Source organism: Xenopus laevis, chromosome 1L, assembly GCF_017654675.1.
Source record: "Xenopus laevis strain J_2021 chromosome 1L, Xenopus_laevis_v10.1, whole genome shotgun sequence".
Taxonomy (NCBI): domain Eukaryota; kingdom Metazoa; phylum Chordata; class Amphibia; order Anura; family Pipidae; genus Xenopus; species Xenopus laevis.
This window is the reverse complement of record NC_054371.1, coordinates 9,648,070-9,669,947: the sequence shown is the minus strand read 5'-3', so window position 1 is coordinate 9,669,947 and position 21,878 is coordinate 9,648,070. Positions and strand designations below refer to the sequence as shown.

At 41.8% G+C, this 21,878-nt stretch overlaps 1 protein-coding gene across 2 annotated transcripts; it reads left to right on the top strand.

The window, feature by feature from the left end:
* Nucleotides 1-2,232: 2,232 nt before the first annotated feature.
* LOC121401548 lies at nucleotides 2,233-19,820 on the top strand. Of its 2 annotated transcripts, none has more exons than XM_041586753.1 (9): nucleotides 2,233-2,864; nucleotides 12,948-13,265; nucleotides 13,794-13,874; nucleotides 15,768-15,866; nucleotides 16,796-16,903; nucleotides 17,146-17,250; nucleotides 17,940-18,035; nucleotides 18,621-18,758; nucleotides 19,113-19,820. In XM_041586753.1, coding segments are annotated over exons 1-9 (990 nt in total). In that variant the 5' UTR covers nucleotides 2,233-2,821; the 3' UTR covers nucleotides 19,115-19,820. The 2 variants fall into 2 exon arrangements, with proteins under 2 accessions (XP_041442687.1, XP_041442679.1); XM_041586745.1 differs by having other exon boundaries at nucleotides 19,027-19,116.
* The last annotated feature ends 2,058 nt before the right edge of the window (nucleotides 19,821-21,878 follow it).

Below are 21,878 nucleotides of genomic sequence, written 5' to 3'. Positions count from 1 at the left end.
GAGTTTTCCCCTTTAAAAACTCGACCAGAAAAATTTGAGGTTTAATAAATAGGCCCCTAAGTGTAAGTGTGGGCCATCAAAGAAAATGTAATCCCAAGCAATCTTTTCAATTCAGACTAACTTTTAGGGGCAGATTTACTAAGCTCAAGTGAATTTTCGAAGTTAAAAAAGTTTGAATTTTCGAAGCAATTTTTTGAATACTTCGACCATCGAATAGGATACTACGACTTTGAATTTACTTGTTCGAATATTCTTCCATTCGATAATCGAAGTACTGTCTTTTAAAAAAAACCTTCGACTTCATACTTCGCCAAATTAAAGCTACCAAACTGCAATGTTAGCCTATGGGGACCTTCCACAGCACTTTTCTAAGGTTTTTTTGATTGAATAGAAATCCTTCGATCAATCGCTAAAAATCATTCAAATAATTCGATTAGAACTATTTAATCTTTTGATCGAACGATTTCTATTTGATCGTTCGTTCGATCGATCGAATACGCTAAAAATCCTTCAACTTCGATATTCGAAGTCAAAGGATTTCAATTCGAGGGTCGAATTTCAAAGTTTTTTTAACTTCGAAATTCGACCCTTAGTAAATCTGCCCCTTAAATCTGCTTTTTCCTACAATTCAATCCCTTCACAGCAAGTTGAGTTTTACTCAACTGTGCTTGTGATCAAATGAAGATAACTCAAATTAAAATTTTCTGCAGCTAAGTCAAATAGTAGTTTCAATATTAAATCAATTTTCAAATTGAAAATCAATAATAGAATGTGATTTTAGTGTGACTGAGTTTTTTTGTGCAATTTAATGCAATCAAGTTTTTCTGATTCTGTTGTTCTCTTTTGTAAATATGTACGTAATCGAGAAAAAACTGTTATTGAGTCAGATTTTCATAAAAAAATCACTCAATTAAACTCAATAGCACTTATCATATTTATGAAACCTTCAGAGATAGTTAAAAATCTGTGATAGTTCAATGAAAAACATGATTACAAATTACAAATTACAAAAAAAACCTCAAAAAGCAATTAACGGTTTTGAAAGCATACAAAACACTTCCATAGGTAAAAAACAAGCTTCCATAGGAGGTCTGCAGGAGTTGAGTGAGATTTTTATTTTTAATTTTTTTTACATTTGCAATGACTTTGGAAAGTATTGGCAAAAAATGATTGTGTTATTTTTGCTAAACATTTCACAAATATGGATAAAAATCAAAATTGGTGTATTAAATAAATAAAGCCTTCTAACTACACCACTGAGTTTATGCCTACACCTTTAATTTGGAGTAGCTGCGGAATTACATTGGTATTACAGGGTGGGGGCTCAAAGATAAAACCTCTAGTTACTGTTATTGCTACTTTTTATTACTCCTCTTTCTATTCAGGCCTCTCCTATTCATATTCCAGTCTCTTATTCAAATCAATGCATGGTTGCTAGGGGAATTTGGACCCTAGCAACCAGATGGCTGAAAGTGCAAACTGGAGACCTGCTGAATAAAAAGCTAAATAACTCAAAAACCACAAATAATAAAAAATGAAAACCAATTGCAAATTGTCTCACAATATCCTTCTCTACATCATACTAAAATTAAACTCAAAGGTGAACAACCCCTTTAAAAAACATTGCCTGCAGCAATGGTGTCTGTGGAACCCGATTCCGGAAAAGCCTGTGCTATAAAATGGATGACTCACGTGATGGGATCATGACTAATTGCAATTTTTTCAGATTTTTTTAATGAAAAAAGTCCAACCAAACTAGAATCCATGATTGGATCTTATTTAAAAAAAGCATGAGAAAATTGAGCGAAAATCTGAATCTTTGGTTTTTTTTTGGCTTTTTCCCAAAAACCTCAAATTTTTCTGATTTTTGCCTGAAAAGTCCGAAATTCCAGAGCAGACCACAGAAATTTTCAAATAGGATAGGGATCTCTCCCATTGACAATACAACCTCGGTCGTTCTGAGATGCCAGATTTTCAGATTCAGACTTTTTCCATCCTCGGGGTATAATGCATGTCACAAAAAAATTAAAGTTTATGTTTTCCACTAAAAATTCAGATTTTATATTAAAAAAAACAACGTGGATTTTTTCGCATTCTGTGGATGGAATGTTGTATAATGAATATGTTCCCCAGAGTAACTATTGTGGCAGATCCAGTTAAGGATCAAGCACAATAGTATATCCTATAGCAATGTGTTTCACTAAACATTTATGGGGACAATGATCACCCATATTTTCACTTAAGGTACCCATCCAGACTGACCCCATTTCAGGATGACCATTGCAAAAGTTCCCATCCAATTTCCAAGACCATGGTCTCCAGTGTATACGGCTTATATAAAAACCCTGCATGATTGCTTCATTGATACGTCTAATATGTTGTTCTTTCATTATCCATCCAGTTAGTTACAAGGGGGTCCCTAAAAGCTATACCAGAGGTTGTATAGCTTCTAGGGACCCCCCTATATAATATAATCCATAATATAACCCATAGACATGTGTTTCACTAAACATTTATAAAATATGGCAAGGGATCATGGTCACCCTAGTCATTCTTTATACTATTATATATTATTCTGCTGCCCCAGCCTAGTAAACACTAATATAAAAAAGTGTAAATATAAAAAAACATCCAAAACATAAATATCCAGTAGAAAGTAAATATAGATAAGACACGGGCCACTGTATTGGAATGCACATATTGGATCAGGAAATGACTCATCACAAACGACATAAAAGTATTTCTGACACGCGCATTGAGACACACGTTGAGGCAGTCACCTGAACGGTCACCGGCTTCCCTGGCAAAGCCCTGCAGGACTATGAAGACCTTCTACTTCTTCCTACTGCTGCTCCTGCTAACAAGTAAGTGATAGTGAGGGAGGTTGTACATGTGTGAGTTTTATTAACACTTGAGTCGGGATGGGGAGCAGTCACTTTCCTCACTCGGGGCAGCCATTTACTGGCAATGGCTCTGTCCACCTGCATTTTTTTTTAAAAATGAGGACCAAAGCTCTGCCTAAATTGTAAGCAATTATTTATGCAGAATCAAAGATATATATTTAGTCTTTAATTGCCCCATGGGTAGTTCAAGATAAGATCTGATTTGGGGCCGGGGAACAGCAGGCAGTAAGGAATGTGTCAAGTGCAGAGATAAAGTGCCATGTGCTGAGAAACACGAGGTGCTGAGAATGAGGCCCTGTGCCACACAGCTTGCAATCTAAGTGAAATAAATTACATACATAAGGGATATATTTATAATGGTGTGTGTTTTGGCCTTAATTTGTATAATATCATTGCATGCTCAGTGGAACAGGAATTTCTGGGTTGAGTCAGCAAGAAAAGCTCGGCCTTTCAGATCCATAATGACGCCCAATTATCTGGAGGGAGTGATTACAGACTGTAGGGGGAGTATTGCTCTCATGGTGTTTGTGAGCCGAGGAGATTTGTTCTTTTCTTGTCCAAGTGCTTCCTCTCACTTTGCTTTATTTCAGGCTTTTGGTGTTTTTTTCCTTCTGTTCTTCCATCCAGTGATTAACTCAGTTGACTATCGCTTAAACTAATATAAAAAGTCAGAGTTTTCACCCTGAGCCCCATTTTTCCATATCCCCCCCTGTAATCCTTCAGTACAGTCCGTATGGATTTACCCCCCCCCACCTCCCTCCAAAAACCTGAGAAATGTTCCAAGGTAAGTGCCATGAAATGGCCCCAATATTCACTGATCTATGAACAAACTCATGTCTTCAGTGAATTCTCTGATAGATCCTCAGTTCTCCTGTGTTGGCCAATAAAATCCATTCAGCTCAGCTTAGTGGGGGGCAGAATTCCAGCTTCTTCTCTGTAGTTCCTTCTCACGGGGCCCCTGATGTGGCTCCTGTCTGTCCAAACACAAACTGTCCAATGTGCTTCTAAATCGCTCCCATGCTGTCTGACCATTGCTGAGACAGAAAAGCAGGAGGTCCTTTGCTTCACAAAATTCCCAGGATTCCCAGAAATTTCATTAGCCATAAGACTGAGAAAATGAGCCGAAATGACCTACCTTTTAGCTTGAGTTTCTGTACAAATCCTCCTTGTTGCTCACAACATTGCGCTTTGTATTACTCTGTGGGACACTTCCTTGTAACTTGTTCTGTTTTTCTAAGGTGTGGCCTGAATTGCCTGATAAACGCTATCTACAATGGTTTTCCTATCAGTGACTGACAGTTACAAACACTCACACCAACTGCCAAGCAATTTTCAGACACTTTGTGCTTTTTCAATCTAAGTTATAAAGGTCCGTCTCTCCTGATCACACCAATACCATAAATCAGGGCTGTCCAACTGGCGGCCCGCGGGCCGACCCCCCTCATGTGGCCCTCGACATCAAAGTCTGCCTGCTGTGTCTCTTTACCATATGTAACATTTAAAAGGTATCACTACAGAGATTAACTGGCCCCTGCATTGTCTAAACCTCAAATTCAGACTAATCCCCCGAATTGTTCACACTTGTGACACCTCTATTGTTTATATCCTAAAGCCCCTGTACTGTTCTACCTGAGACCCCTCTATTGTTTATACCCTAAAGCCCCTGTACTGTTCTACCTGAGACCCCTCTATTGTTTATATCCTAAAACCCCTGTACTGTTCTACCTGAGACCCCTCTATTGTTTATATCCTAAAGCCCCTGTACTGTTCTACCTGAGACCCCTCTATTGTTTATATCCTAAAGCCCCTGTACTGTTCTACCTGAGACCCCTCTATTGTTTATACCCTAAAGCCCCTGTACTGTTCTACCTGAGACACCTCTATTGTTTATATCCTAAAGCCCCTGTACTGTTCTACCTGAGACCCCTCTATTGTTTATATCCTAAAGCCCCTGTACTGTTCTACCTGAGACCCCTCTATTGTTTATATCCTAAAGCCCCTGTACTGTTCTACCTGAGACCCCTCTATTGTTTATACCCTAAAGCCCCTGTACTGTTCTACCTGAGACCCCTCTATTGTTTATATCCTAAAGCCCCTGTACTGTTCTACCTGAGACACCTCTATTGTTTATATCCTAAAGCCCCTGTACTGTTCTACCTGAGACCCCTCTATTGTTTATATCCTAAAGCCCCTGTACTGTTCTACCTGAGACCCCTCTATTGTTTATACCCTAAAGCCCCTGTACTGTTCTACCTGAGACCCCTCTATTGTTTATATCCTAAAGCCCCTGTACTGTTCTACCTGAGACACCTCTATTGTTTATATCCTAAAGCCCCTGTACTGTTCTACCTGAGACCCCTCTATTGTTTCTATCCTAAAGCCCCTGTACTGTTCTACCTGAGACCCCTCTATTGTTTCTATCCTAAAGCCCCTGTACTGTTCTACCTGAGACCCCTCTATTGTTTATATCCTAAAGCCCCTGTACTGTTCTACCTGAGACCCCTCTATTGTTTATATCCTAAAGCCCCTGTACTGTTCTACCTGAGACCCCTCTATTGTTTATACCCTAAAGCCCCTGTACTGTTCTACCTGAGACCCCTCTATTGTTTATATCCTAAAGCCCCTGTACTGTTCTACCTGAGACCCCTCTATTGTTTATACCCTAAAGCCCCTGTACTGTTCTACCTGAGACCCCTCTATTGTTTATATCCTAAAGCCCCTGTACTGTTCTACCTGAGACACCTCTATTGTTTCTATCCTAAAGCCCCTGTACTGTTCTACCTGAGACCCCTCTATTGTTTCTATCCTAAAGCCCCTGTACTGTTCTACCTGAGACCCCTCTATTGTTTATACCCTAAAGCCCCTGTACTGTTCTACCTGAGACCCCTCTATTGTTTCTATCCTAAAGCCCCTGTACTGTTCTACCTGAGACCCCTCTATTGTTTATATCCTAAAGCCCCTGTACTGTTCTACCTGAGACCCCTCTATTGTTTATACCCTAAAGCCCCTGTACTGTTCTACCTGAGACCCCTCTATTGTTTATATCCTAAAGCCCCTGTACTGTTCTACCTGAGACCCCTCTATTGTTTATATCCTAAAGCCCCTGTACTGTTCTACCTGAGACCCCTCTATTGTTTATATCCTAAAGCCCCTGTACTGTTCTACCTGAGACCCCTCTATTGTTTCTATCCTAAAGCCCCTGTACTGTTCTACCTGAGACCCCTCTATTGTTTATATCCTAAAGCCCCTGTACTGTTCTACCTGAGACCCCTCTATTGTTTATACCCTAAAGCCCCTGTACTGTTCTACCTGAGACCCCTCTATTGTTTATATCCTAAAGCCCCTGTACTGTTCTACCTGAGACCCCTCTATTGTTTATACCCTAAAGCCCCTGTACTGTTCTACCTGAGACCCCTCTATTGTTTATATCCTAAAGCCCCTGTACTGTTCTACCTGAGACCCCTCTATTGTTTATATCCTAAAGCCCCTGTACTGTTCTACCTGAGACCCAGACTGAAACTGCCACATTGTTCTCCTGTTCACACTTTATACAAAATGCTAATGGGGCCCCAGCCCTGTGTCACTGTATGTAGTACATATTAGAGCTTTCCCTGTCTCCTGCTCTGTCTTCCCTCCCTGTGTGTCTCATACTTTGTATTTGTTCTGGGGGTTTGTTAGCAATTCAAAATTATTGTTAGTGGCCCCTAAGGTGTTTAATCATATGCTGGGGTTCTGTATTATACACAGGGGAGGAGGCATATGGATTTATGTCTTATATGACTTCGCTTTTTTCCCATATGAGTGACATCCCTGCCAGGACAGACACAAGGTAGTTTGGCCCCTAGACAAGAGCTTCACTCAGTGCCCCCCTGTCCTGCATTACCATTTCCCTCCTTACCATGATGGTTGTTAAATAAAGAGAGCAAGAAGGTGTACAACACTTTTTTATTTATATTACTGCCCCCTGTACCTGTACCAGCAAGCTCAGCAGCCCTCCATCATACAGCCCTCCAGCAGCCATCATATTGCCCCCAATCTTTACCTGTGTCAGCAGCAGCCAAAAATAAATCTGATCCCATCATATTGCCCCCAAGTATTTATGTACCTGTGCCAGCGCCCAGCAGCAACAGCAAATATATGGCCCCAAATCTGTACGTGGCTGTGCCAGCAGGAAGCTTCACACTTTACAGTAATAGAAAGAAAGTCTTGAGTTCAGTGTAACTGTGCAAGTCTGAGAGCAGTGAGAGTCACACCAAGCAGCCCCCCAGCTCTCTGCCTCTCTCTGTCACCCAACACATCAGTGATGTCATTGACGCGTGTATTCACGTCGCGCTGCGCCGCACAGAAGGAGATGTTACTTGCCGGCAAGAGGGAGAAGGGGAAGGAGATGGATTCCACCCAACTGGGTGACCATGATTACTGAAACTAATTATTAAATAAACGCTTGAAAAAAGTGCGCCCATCAATGATGGCGCCCTAGGCCCTAGACAGCCGAAAAAGTTTTTTTGCCGCACACCACTTACTTTCTTGCTGGGTGCATCCGTATCCCTGGCTGCTTCCACGCCAATTGTTACAGCAAATGTATATCCAAAGTGGGAAAGAGCACACCAGAATATGCAGGCAATGCCTTAGGTCATTTGCAGATTTATTGAGTGCACAAGCTTTCGGGGACACAACCCCTTCCTCAGGTGCAATACAGAAACAATGAACATAGTGCAATTTAAACATTCAACCCCCAGACGGAAACAAGCAATTAATCCATCATGTGACTTATTAACCCTTTCAGTATTTATCCAAAACAAAAAGTCCCAAGAGATAGTGGTCAATCTGTGTGTAAATTATACGGATCAAATATCACAGTCTGCTTTCTTATCTGAAAAAGTATAACGTTACAAAACATATTAAAAACAATGTTACAAAAGTCATATACAATATATATAAAAAGATCTATAAAAAGCATCTAAGGCCAAAACTTTCATTAAGTCCCCTAGGGGAAAGCGAATCTATTTTGTTAATCCAAAAGGCCTCCCTCTGAAGTAGTTGTTTGTTAACATTGCCCCCTCTTGGCAACTTGATCTGTTCTAATATAGTCCATCTTATTTGGGCAACAGTATGCTTAGCATAATAAAAATGTTTGGCCACGGATAACTCTGTTGTAAATTTACTTGAGTCTCCATTTTTTGATTTTTCTTTTTCGGGATTATAATTTCTTATATTGCTTTTGTGCTCATTCAGGCGAGTTTTTATACACCTTGACGTTTGCCCGACATAGGGAAGCCCACATGGGCATTTAATTAGGTATATTACATTAGAACTATTACAAGTGAAGTGGCCTTTAATCTTAATCGGGGTTCCTTTGGTGGGATGTGCTATACTATCACCCTTCATAATGCCCGTGCAATGTGCACATTTAATGCACTCAAAGGTGCCCATTCTCAAGGGTGCTAGCAGGCCAGTTGTTTTTGGTTTTTCTAAAATTTTTTTGGAGACAGTTTGGCCTATTGATTTCCCTCGCCTGTAGGAAAATTGTGGCGTATCTCTAAAGATTTTCCCTACTTCTTTGTCATTCCTCAAGATTTTCCAATTTTTTAGTATACTTCTCTTCACGTATGGGGTTAGAGTACCAAAACTCGTCACAAATGTCACTCTATTATTTGTGGTTTTTTTTGTTTGTTTTCCTTTTCTGGTAAGTAGATCTTCACGTTTGATTTTTTTAATTTCCTGACTGATTGTTTGTATGTTACCTCCACTATAGCCCCGTTGTACAAACTTTCTAACCATTTTTTCCGATTCCAGATCGTACAGCTTATCATTAGAGGTAATTCTTCTAACCCTCTTAAATTGACCATAGGGTAAACTTTTGAATACCCCTGGGGGGTGGCAACTGCTAGGCAGTAAAGTGGTATTACAATCAGTTGGTTTGTAATGCATAGTGGTGGTTAAACTGTTATCCACAATTGAAACATTGACATCTAAGAAGGCTAGCGTTTGTTCTGAATATTCAGATGTAAACTTAATTGTCTGATGTGCCTTGTTTAATTCTTTTGTCATTGTTTCAAATTGTTCCACATTACCATCCCACACTAAAAAGATGTCATCCACATAGCGCCAATAGTGCAGAATACGTTCTTTCCACTTTGGATTATTTAATATATGTTTAGTTTCAAATTCGTACATGAACGTATTCGTATATATAGGCGCCATGTTAGCCCCCATTGCACAGCCCATTCCTTGGACAAAGAATTGTTCTAGGAAAACAAAATAGTTTCGTGTTAAAACTAAATCCAAAGCATCACATGCAAAATTGATTTCATATGTCTTTAGGGGCAAAAGTGACAGAAATTTTCGTATGCATTCGATGCCTTCTGTGTGTGGGATGGTTGAGTAAAGGTCACATACATCCAGTGAACACAACAAGACCTTTCTGTTAGGTAATTGTATCTGTAATAATTTATTCAGAAAGTCGGTTGTGTCCAACAAACACGTATGTAACAATTCAAACAATGGCTGACAGATTACATCAAGATATATTGCCAGAGGCTGTAGTACAGAACCGCATCCAGACACAATCGGTCTGCCAGGTGGTTTAGAAGTGGATTTGTGGATTTTTGGGAGAAAGTATATATAAGGAACTTGTGGCCATTGTACGGTTAAAGTGGTAAATATATCTTGAGTAATGATGCCGTCCCTGAGTGCTCCTTCAAGGAAAAAATCTATTTCCCGTTTGTAGGTTTCCGTAGGATTAAAAGTAAGTTTTTTATATCGAGATACATCATTCAGCTGACGAAAGGCTTCAGTAATGTACGCGTGCCGGTCGAGGACAACCACCGCACCACCTTTATCGGCAGCATGAATGATGATATCGGTATATGCATTCAAATCTCTCAATGCTTGTCTTTCCTCTTTAGTTAGATTAGAATTGGACCCAACCCAAGCCCTAGACAGCCGCCTACTCTGCCAACCCCTAGTTCCGGCCCTGATCCCTGCAGTGAGCACCAAGCATTTGGTTTTTTGGTGTGCTATTAATGTGGACATGGTCTTGCGGTAACATGGGTGTGGTTTAAAGTGGGTGTGGTCTAAAAACAGGGAGTGGCTAACACTGGCTTCCGTTATCGGCCCTCCACCATGTAGATTGGAAAAATTCCGGCCCTCGGTACCATAGAAGTTGGACAGCACTGCCATAAATGTATATTTTTTATGGAGACTCCTAACTTGTGCGGCAGAACAAGGGCACCTTTTCAAAGAACCACACCAGAAATCAGCATATTGTAAATTGGAAGATAAAAAGGCCCCACAAAGTAAGGTGACCCAAGAAGACCATATGTTTTTGTAAAATACACATTTGTGACATTTAAATTAAGTAAATAAGCCATTCTGCTTCAGACTACTAAAATGAAGTACGTTTATAAAATATTTGCTTTGTTCACAAAATTCCCAAACATGAGCCCCGCCCTAAGCAGTAAGTCGATCCCAGAAAACCCACAACACAACAATGCTAAATTGGCTTAAAGGACCACGAAATTAAAAAAACGATCACTTAGGCTGCAAAACACGACTTTGTTTCTCGAAAGCAAGACAATTATTTTTATTTAGTTTCTACCTATTTCGTTTGCAATGGCATTTAGAGACAGTTCAACAACATCAATGAGCCTGACAGATAAAAGATGGCTGCTGTTTGCTTTTAAATAGGTGACCAGTAAATACTTCCTGCTGATTGGTTGCTATGCGTTACTGCTCCTGGGTAACCTTAGTGCCTTTTATTGCATAACCCCATTATGTTGCAACCCCAATAGTGTGTCATGGCACTTATACTAACATTACATCTTCAGCCCTTAATTTGGGTTCACCCTGTAGTTCTGAACGTTGAGCTTGGAAACCCTGGAGGAAACCCTTTTTCCTAATTCAGTTTCAGATTTTTCCATTGATTAGAACTGAGTTTTCACTTGATAAACCTTCAGATTGAGGCTTGAGGTGAGGCTTTTCTCATTGAATTGAATATGGCCTTTCATTCATTTGTGCAGTTCAGACTTTCATACTGCCCCTAACTATACTGAATCCCACCTAAAACTGACCTGATCTGATTTCACTTAAACCTGCTATAACTACTGATTCTCATTCTATGGACTCTACAGACTCAGCAAACTTGGGGTAATCTTTGGTTCTTCTGTCTCCTTCATAATTAAATAGGACTGTATTTATATTTATATAATACACAAAAGCCATGAATATCTTGTAAATTATATCCTTATAAACGGTGAGTTCTGATGTCATCAGTTATAAACGGTGAGTTCTGATGTCATTTCTGTCACATGACTCACTGAAATTTGTGTATTATAATAAATAAAGTACCCCCAGTTGTAAAATATGAGGATATTAGAAGTTACCTTGGAGTTCCATGACCTGTATAACTCGGCCTTCGGCCTCGTGTTTTTATATGGTCATGAAACTCCTCGGTAACTTATAATATCCTTATATTTTACAAGAGGGGGTACTTTATTCACTATATAATACACAAAAGCCATGAATATCCTGTAAATTATATCCTTATAAACAGTGAGTTCTGATGTCATTTCTGTCACATGACTCACTGAAATTTGTGTATTATAATAAATAAAGTACCCCCAGTTGTAAAATATGAGGATATTAGAAATTACCTCGGAGTTCCATGACCTGTATGAAAACACTCGGCCTTCAGCCTCGTATATGGTCATGAAACTCCTCGGTAACTTGTAATATCCTTATAATTTACAAGAGGGGGTACTTTATTCACTATATAGTACCCTGTCTTCCACTATGTCATAATGTACAGACTGTACTGGTCCTTCTCATGATGGCTCTGCACCTCCATGCAATCATGGCCAACTCCACTGCAGGGCCAGGCCACCCACTTCCACAGCTCTATCCCACCATTAAACTTTCTCTCTTGCTGCTTTTCCCTGAATTTCTCCAATGAGAATTCTCCATTGATCTCTTCCGAACTAAACTCAAAGCCTGGCTGTTAGATCTCAGGCAGAACAAGTGACCCAGTCTCAGAATTTATGAGGCAGTGCCACACAGTCATAATTCCCTTCTAGTTTGTGTCTCCCACGTAATGATTGCAAGCTCTACAGGCCAGGGACCTCTTTCCTCTTGGTCTAGTATAGTTGGCACTTAATATTCAATTAAATTATATACTCTATATACTCGAGTATAAGCCGTCCCAAGTATAAGCCGAGGTACCTAATTTTACCTCCAAAAACTGGGAAAAAGCTTATTGACTCGAGTATAAGCCTAGGGTGAGAAATGAAGCAGCTTCTGGTAAGTTTCAATCAAAAAATTGAGGGTTTCTGCTCCCATTGGAGGTGCCGGCGTCTCGTTTTTGGATGCCGGCGACCATTCTTGGACGCCGGCAAATATTCTTGGACGCCGGCGACTATTCTTGGATGCCGGCGACTATTCTTGGATGCCGGTGACTATTCTTAGGTGCCGGCGAATATTCTTAGACGCCGGCGACCATTTTTGCGCTTGACCCGAGTATAAGCCGAGGTAGAGTTTTTCAGCATATTTTGGGGGCTGATAAACTCGGCTTATGCTCGAGTATATACGGTACCAATGGTGTAGGTGTGCATTAAGCAATTTAGCTTTATTATCATCTACTGCCTTGACAACCAGTCATAGGTATTATTCCCACAGAGGCCTGCCTGAACCTGCTGGAGGGTGTGGAGGCTAGATATTCATTAACACATTGGCTTTGCTTGGACAGTTATTTTAACCGCTTGAAGTCTGGTTTTAGATCTGAGATGAGGATATGGTGTCCAACCCAGATCTGTATCGATACTATCACTTAAGCTTAGTGAATAAAGCAGTTTGGAGCCTTAAAAATCAGTTGCAGGGCTGTGGGCCTCCAGTTGGACTGCTAGTATTTACCTCAATATGTGTTTAAAGGGAAGGCATACCTATCAGCAGTTATTCTGCATAGTTATATATATATATATGTATATAGATACCTGTGTCTATGTATAGTGATATTGCCTTCTTTTCACTAAACACAAGGTTTCTTTGCAGCTATGGGACGGGGGGACAGAGTGCAGGAGACACTGGTGGAAGAAGGAGGTTCTGTTCTCCTGGGAGAAAGAAGTGACTTTGATAAGGAAAGGATGATAACTGATCTGTCCTTTGGGGATCAATGGTTGGCTTCGTATCATGATGGACTTGACTTTGCTGATCACTACAAGGGTCGCCTCATCTTCTATCCTGAGAATGGCAGCTTCTTGCTGAGGGACCTGACTCAAGGTGACAGTGGAAATTACACTTACTCTGTCCATCAAGCCATAAATGGGAAGAGAAATAAGACTCAGGTCCTCATTCATCTGATTGTAAGAGGTGAGTGATCCCATTGCTGATTACACAATGGACCATATGCTCAGGGCAGGACTAGAATAAAAATATAATTTCGCCCGAGGCCCTCTGGTTGGACAGTCCTGCTGTATAGCAACGTTCTCTCTCTACAGCTTCTACATAATCACAATGGATATATAGAGATATAGATACATAACGCAGGGTTCAACAGACACACAGGAGGGCAGAAGAACTCCATGCAGCCCTTTGATTGGACCCCAGAGCTGACAATCATTACTACTAGCCACTATGCTGCCATTTCCATTGGTGGAATAACAATTACTAAAACAGCCAATAGCATTCATCCCAAACTGATCTTCAGACTGGACAAGCCCCAGTCACCGCCCCAAACTGATTCTTTAGTAACTATAAAGTTACAACAATAGATATTTACAGTGGAAAAAAGCCCAACAGGAATCCTATTGTCATATATAGATCTGCACAATCACTGCATGAACTTAAATGACTTAATTAACTTTATTTCCAATAAAAATATTTGCATTTGCTTTTTAGAAAAAAATTCAGTGACTGTGGAGCCAAGAGGGACCTCTCCCGGCCATGAGGAAACCCTCCAAATCTCTTCATATTCCGCCAGTAAGTTGGATCAGCTGTAAACTCATATGATAATAACCAGATCTACTGATACAGAGAGAACCTGCCCCTAATGTTCTAAGTCACACAGGGTGGTACCTGGTACTTTGACATTTAGGCACCTACAAACTCTCCTGCCTCCCTTTCAGTTAACACGTCTGTACTGAATCCCAATGCTCTACCAAGTTTTATTTAAAATGACCAATTAGTAAATCAGTTTTACCCTCCCCCCCATTCATCCACTTCTCTTTTTATAGAGACCCGTTATACAAACATCTGTGAAAGGGAACTGGTTCTGAATTGCATCATCCACAGTTTCCTGTTCCAAAATGTATTTTTATTAACCATGGTCATGTAGGAGACTCTCCCTGGGTAAGTGAATCCAATTCTTCCCACTTTCTGCTCCTGGGCTGTTCTCTTTCCTATTGTGGGACAAGAATCTCCCCCAGTTCAATTAATTGAATCCCCTACTATCAGTACTAAGGCAGGTTTAAGCTACGTCCGGCCCCTGGGCTGCTCTCTTCCCCATGTTCAGGTAGTAGGGTGAGGTTTAGATTAAACAGATTCTTGCAGTTATCAGTTGCATTGGCCAGGAGAGGCAGTATAAACCAGTCTCTATCCAGTGACTCAAGTTCTATCAGTAGGTCTTAATTTTCTAATAAAAATCATAGAGATCAAGGAAATGGGTCAATCTTCTGAAAGTACTGGGGGAGACTGAATTCACTTACTCAGGGAGAGGTTCCTGTCTGACCATGGGAAAGAGAACAGCCCAGGAGCAGGAAGTACAGAGAATCAGAGCTCTGTATCTGGGTAAGTACTGGGGGAGATTGGATTCACTTACCCAGGGGGAGGTTCCTGTCTGACCATGGGAAAGAGAACAGCCCAGGAGCAGGAAATAGAGAGAATCAGAGCTCTGTACCTGAGGAAGTACTGGGGGAGACTGAATTCACTTACCCAAGGGGAGGGTCTTGTCTGACCATGGGAAAGAGAACATCCCAGGAGCAGGAAGTACAGAGAATCAGAGCTCTGTTCTTGGGTAAGTACTGGGGGAGATTGGATTCACTTACCCAGGGGGAGGTTCCTGTCTGACCATGGGAAAGAGAACAGCCCAGGAGCAGGAAGTACAGAGAATCAGATCTCTGTATCTGGGTAAGTACTGAGGGAGATTGGATTCACTTACCCAGGGGGGGGTTCCTGTCTGCCCATGGGAAAGAGAGCAGCCCAGGAGCAGGAAGTACAGAGAATCAGATCTCTGTTCTTGGGTAAGTACTGGGGGAGATTGGATTCACTTACCCAGGGGGGGGGGTTCCTGTCTGACCATGTTACAGAGAATCAGAGCTCTGTTCTTGGGTAAGTACTGGGGGAGATTGGATTCACTTACCCAGGGGGGGGTTCCTGTCTGACCATGGGAAAGAGAGCAGCCCAGGAGCAGGAAGTACAGAGAATCAGAGCTCTGTTCTTGGGTAAGTACTGAGGGAGATTGGATTCACTTACCCAGGGGGAGGTTTCTGTTTGACCATGGGAAAGAGAGCAGCTCAGCAATGAAACTGTATCACAGCCCTGTACATGGTTAAGTACTGGGGGGAGACTGGATTCACTTTCCTAGATACCAAGTTAGGATAATAGAAATATGTCCATGTTTTATCTGAAGAGCCTCTTCTCTGCTAAAGGGATATGCCCGCGCTTTATAGATTTACTGATAAATAGCTCTCATGCTTTTTGTGTCTGATTGGGGGCAGCTGGGGGGCATGTTATTTATTAAAGGTCCCGGGACCACTGACCCCCCTCAGGCTGATAAATCCAAATGCTCATTATATCTCCCTGAATCCCAGGCCAATCCCTGTGAACCTGTGCTCTGACTCCAATGTAATGAAACTTTCCCTTCTTATATTCCAGGGGACATTATGTGGCAGTTGTCTGTCTGTCTTGCTGTTCTGTCACTTGTACAGCCGCTCCTGTGTCTCAGCAGTGCCCTCTGGAGATGCTGTCAAGGGGGTAAGTGTGGCTCTGGGTGCAAAGCCAAATATGTGGGTGCTGTGGCTCAGGGGGGTGTCTCACTAGGCAGTTGCTTTGTATTTAGTGATTTACTGCAGATTTGGGAGGCTGGCCGACCACTAAAGGAAATAGAATATTTAATACATTGCATATTGCTGCATGAGTGAGGATAGAAGAGCAGCTTGTGAAGTGGAATAAGAATCATAAAGAGACCCATGAAAAGTAGAGTGTTTTGATCAGTAGCAAACCCATTATGAGTTGTTAATTGGTTACCTAGGAGCAATTAGTGTCCGTCTCACCCAATCATTTAGTTCAGGATCTATTCAACTTAATATAAACATAATGGATCTAATTTATTGGGGCACTCATGAGACCTTTGATTTCATTCTAAGTCAGGTCATTTACCAGGGCCAATAAGTGATTGAGCACCTGACAACAAACAAGCCAATAACTCTCAACTTGGCCAGCGGTGATACCATTGGGCAGTCCAAGTCACCCCATTTCTGGCAGTAGACTAATCAAAGCTGATCACTCATTGGTTGCTATGAGTTACTGATCTGGTGCAATTAGGCCTAGATTCCTCCATTGCCTGTGGTCTCTTTTCTCTAATGGGACACTCCCTCCACTGCCCAATAAATGACTTTGTTGCAGAATAAACACACAGAGTCCAGAGGTGCATCTCCTTCAATGTTTAGGGGTGCTGAAAAGCCTCATACAGACACCAGACTATGTCCCCATGTCACACATAATTTAACTGCAATGGGGAACTTTTTTATTCAAACCACCAGGGCACCATCAGTGTTATTGGGGCAGTCCCAACCGTTGAAGGCCCCCTACCTCGACTTATACAGTTGTGCTGAGTACCAAGTCAGAACTATCCTCATATTAAACCTCTGCCCTGTTTTCTAACCTTGTTTTATCATCCACAGGCCAGACAAAGTTTCTTAATGGCGTTTCATTCTCAAGCATCTCAAAAACTTCTTTAGATTTATCAGCCACTTTCGGGTCCTCTCCATCTTCTACCAGTCAAAACACAGGTTAGACCTTCTCCCTGTAGAACCTGCTACATTCTCAGAGCTCCCAATAGTTCATAATAATATTAAATTATAGGCTACTGGTTAGAGTGATAGGGGGCTGATTTAGCTTTTGTCCTGGCACTGAAAAAAGTACCTTTACCTGTTGGCTATAGTTACCCTTTAATAAAAGCCTAAAGCTCTTGCACCAGAAATGTGCTGTGTCCTCTGTACAATAACTGACTATACGGCCTCTCCTTCTCTAGCAGGTGGAGGGACCCCATTATGTTGCACTCAGTGTATGAAGATCAGCGGCTGCGTGTCTTTGGGGTGTGTGTGGCTCAGCTTCTTATTCTTCTGCCTCTATACTTGTAAGTAATGAATTGTCCCAAAGCCAGATATGTAATTAGTAACATTTATTCTATTCCGTGCTGTTAGTTATCATTAGTCTTTATGTGTGTGCTGCTAATACCAGAACTTTATAAGAATGTGGTTGTGATAAAAGTCAGGTCCCAGAGGTCCAGGCAATTGCCATTGTCACAGCAAACACTTGTTGCTCCACCTTCTCTTGGGCCATGGAGACAGTTGGTTCCTAAACTTGGGGCTTAGGACAGTGGCTGGGGGGGGCTCACTCTCCCCAAACAACAGTCCTGACCAAAGGATGGACCTTACAGGGCAACTTCAACTAAGTAAGTCTGGCCACCATTGCTCTAGAACTGGCCATACATGGAGCAACATTAGCTATGAACATGGGCAACCTAGTCAGGAGGTAACAGGGCCAAAATGATGACCTTCATCTGTCTGGGATAAGTCTGATATCTATTGAGAAGGTTTAAAAACCCAACGGGGTGAGAACTGCACTGAGCCAACTGTTTAGGAGTCCAACTGTCAGATTAGGCAGATCTGACCAACTAATGGATCAGACACCTGCCTGTTTGGTGACCTCTCCAGTGAGCAGTTCATTTGGGCAAAATGTTGCACTTGTTGGTTGTATCTGTTTCCAGTCTGTCTGTCTCAGGGAATCTGCACCATTGACTCGCCTCTCTTTTTTTCCTTTCAGGGGATCTCAGGGCAATGGTTTGGGTTCTTCTCACAGTTGCCATTATCCTTACTTCGATAAACATCGCCCCTCTAGTTAAATGCTTCGGAATTCCCGGTGAGTGGATATTAACCCAACTATAACTCTTAGCTGTAAGCCTAAACCTCTCTACGCTTTAAACTTTAAAGGGCAACTAATGGCATTTTTGCAAATACATATGAAATATTGTTGCGGTGCATGTTTATACATTATTTCGTAAGTCTCTCTTGCATTAGGCTGGCAGCTATTTCCATTAATACCTTCAGTTGGGCCCACTAATAAGGCAAATGCAATGGAGCAGCTAATTAGCTAAATATGCTGTTTTTAGATTTGGCCACTAGAGGTCTCACTGTTTAAGCCAGTGTAACATTTAGTAACATATATCTGTATATAAACTGTGTCCTTATAGAAAACATCCTGTTTTATAGTCTCTACACGTAACAATATCTTTACCCAGCTACAGAGCTCTGATCTTGTGTACTTCTTGCTCCTGGGCTGCTCTCTTTCCTATGGTCAGGGAAGAAGAGTTTAATGTACGGAGCAGACAGACGGTCTGATGAAAAGATGTTGTATACTAGATTGATATGAAAAGAGGAGCTCAGTGGTTAATATGAGAGTCTTCATATAGGAATAAGGATTATTATGGTCTGTTCTGTTCTGCAGATGAATCAGGAGTTTCTCTGTTTCCCTATGGAAGTTTGTGGCACAGCAGCGGGGAGGGATCCTGTACCATTAGGTTCCTCGGGTTCCTCAGCCTGGCGCTGGTTCTGGTATTCGCACTTGGCCTTTTCCTTGGTGGCTGTAAGTATATGGAACAGTCGGGATTACACAGCATGCTGGGACTTGTAGTTCTACATTAAGACTATGTAACAATATAATTTGTACGAGTAGCACTAAATTAAACTTGGCCCTGCAAAGCCATCATTGCCCTGACAGTTGCCCCACAGTTCATATCTCTGAACCCTGGTTCCCAAAGTACCGGGGGGGGGGAATAAATGCAGGGATTCAGGAATGGCGAGGCAGCTTTGCTATTGGTCATTATTTGTCTTCCTATTCTGCCTCTTTGTAGCGCTGGGGTTAAATCCAGAGGAGGAACCATTTTATGGTGGAACCAGACCGAAGTGACCCTTATCCCCCTATCTCTGTCTCTCACAGGAGGAAGAAAGAGCCGAAGAGACAGATTGAATCTGATTCATTATTTCCTGTTTTGTAAAGAACTGCTGAAAATAATGATCCCATCCTTGTGTCTGACTGTGGAAGCAAAGCCACCACAAATATATATATATCTGTATTTATAGTATTTACTGTGAATAGCACACACATTTCTGTAGGACCCTTGTCTCCATGAAAACACTCCCCCATGTTCTCTGTGCTTCCTGCTCCTGGGCTGCTCTCTTTCCCATGGTCAACCCAAGAGGAGAGAATCAGAGTGCAGGGGAGAACAAATCCAGCTAGCTAGGGTGCAGTTAATAGGCTTTATTTTATGTGAACTTACCCTTACCTTTTCTGTTCTTCCATTCTATCCTCTGCCTTCCTCTAAGGTAGTCAAATAAATTATTTAGTTTATTATATAATTTTCTACCAGTGGAAGGAAAGGACTTCAGTATTAGGAATAATATTATTATAATGGGGCAGATAATATTACTGACATGGTGCAGCACAGCCAATACCACAGTGTTTAATTCATTTATTTACCATTTCACTCCTTTTATGTGAGCTGGTGAAGTTTTCGGCGAAACGCCCCAAATTCGCCCATCACTAGCAACAAGCTCCGCCCTATTTTGTATCTGACATACCTCCCAACATTTTGGAAATAGAGAACAAAAAGATTTGGCAGGTGAAAATTTTTTGACCACGTCCTGTTTTTGTGGCCACACCTCCTAATTACCATGTTCATGTTGCAAAATGTGGCAGTTTATGAAAGTTTGAACAAATTTCTGTGGTTTTTATGTGTTATTAAAGTTTTGCTAATGAAGTTCTCCCAAGAGACCTGTTTATCTTAAATTGTTACAATTGTTTCTTTGCTTATCTTAAATTGTTACAATTGTTTCTTTGCTTATCTTAAATTGTTACAATTGTTTCTGTGCTTATCTTAAATTGTTACAAGTGTATCTGAGTGCACCTGTTCAGTGCAGGGGATCAAAGAGAAATTTCGGGACATTTCAGTAACAGTCATAATCGGGACTGCCCCATGAAAAACAGGACATTTGGTGACAATGCAACACACAAAGCTCAAAGTGTTAAAGAAAAAAAAAGCTGCAATGAACAATACGTTACTGTATTAGTGAGCGGCAGTTACTACACCCATAACCAGTCTCCTGGCAGCACTCGGTATTTACACACAGTATTTACCTGCTCAGATTTCTAATACAAATCTCTGGGCTGTGCCACTCTGTGCCATGATTTACTGCACCCTCAGCCCAAGTGTCAGCTCCATTTCTGCACCTGTATATGGGGCTTATTATTTATGGGGCACAATAAGATCTTGCACAGTCCTTACTATGAGCTTGCACATCCGCAGTGAAAACAATTGCATTGCTGTGGGCTGTAAAGCACAACATTTAACGCAGTAGAACTGTGGGTGTAGAGTCCATGTGTGTCCAGCGTGAGGTGCTGCAGCGTAACGTGGGTGTTGGTTTACTGAGTGAGTGTGATGGCTGCTTGGAATTCAGTACAGTCTGCAGTGTATAGCAGCCAGTGTAGGCTTGTGTAACAAGATACAATATGTAGTAAGTATGTGAAGCTTGCGTCATGCCTGGGGCACAATGAGTGTGAAAGTGAAAGGCACAAGATGTGAATGAGTAACACTCATGTGCTGTGTCATTGATTCCCCGAATATTTCTCTCCCATTCATGGGGGAATTCCATCACGTCATCACAATTTATTGCTCAGCAAAACAGAAACAATTAACCAAAAGCAACAATGTGACATTCCCTATTTATTTCCCTCAAGTCTTTTCCTTGTGGCAATGTTGTACCCCCACCCCAGGCCCCACGGTATGACAACGACATATTTCCCTCGATATTAAGGACCGTGGCACCACAGGCTGGGTTGCTACTGTACCTTTAATTCCTATAATAAGACTTATTAGCACTGATATTAGATGCCTTATGGCTACACATAAATCAGCGTGTTCAGTATATTCAATGTGTAAATTCAATGTGTATATTTAATGATATTTAGCCTTTTAATAGGAATGATGTACAACTCTATGCATGGTATAACTGTAAATGTAAATTAAAGAGTTATAAAAAAGAAAACACGTGTCGTGTCATGTGTATTAGTTTAGCAACAACGTGTATTTGCTTTCCTACATTGCCAGAAGCGTCTACGCTAACTTCAACACTGGACCTCTGTATTAACTCCAGCCCTGAGCCCCAGCTTTATATCCAGCCCTCAGCCCCTGCACTAACTCCAGCACTGGGCCCCTGCATTAATTTCAGCACTGGCCCCTTGCACTAACTCCAGCTCTGGGCCCCTGCTTTATATCCAGCTCTGAGCCCCTGCACTAACTCCAGCACTGGGCCCCTGCTTTATATCCAGCCCATGACCACTGCACTAACTCCAGCATTACCCCCCTGCACTAGCCCAGGGATCCTAACTAACTCCAGCCCTGGGCCCCTGCACTAACTCCAGCATTACCCCCCTGCACTAGCCCAGGGATCCTAACTAACTCCAGCACTGGGCCCCTGCACTAACTCCAGCCCTGCGCCCCTGCACTAACTCCAGCACTGGGCCCCTACATTAATTTCAGCACTGGCCCCTTGCACTAACTCCAGGTCTGGGCCCCTGCTTTATATCCAGCCCATGACCACTGCACTAAGTCCATCATTGGCCCCCTGCACTAGCCCAGGGATCCTAACTAACTCCAGCACTGGGTCCCTGCACTAACTCCAGCACTGGCCCCTGCACTAACTACAG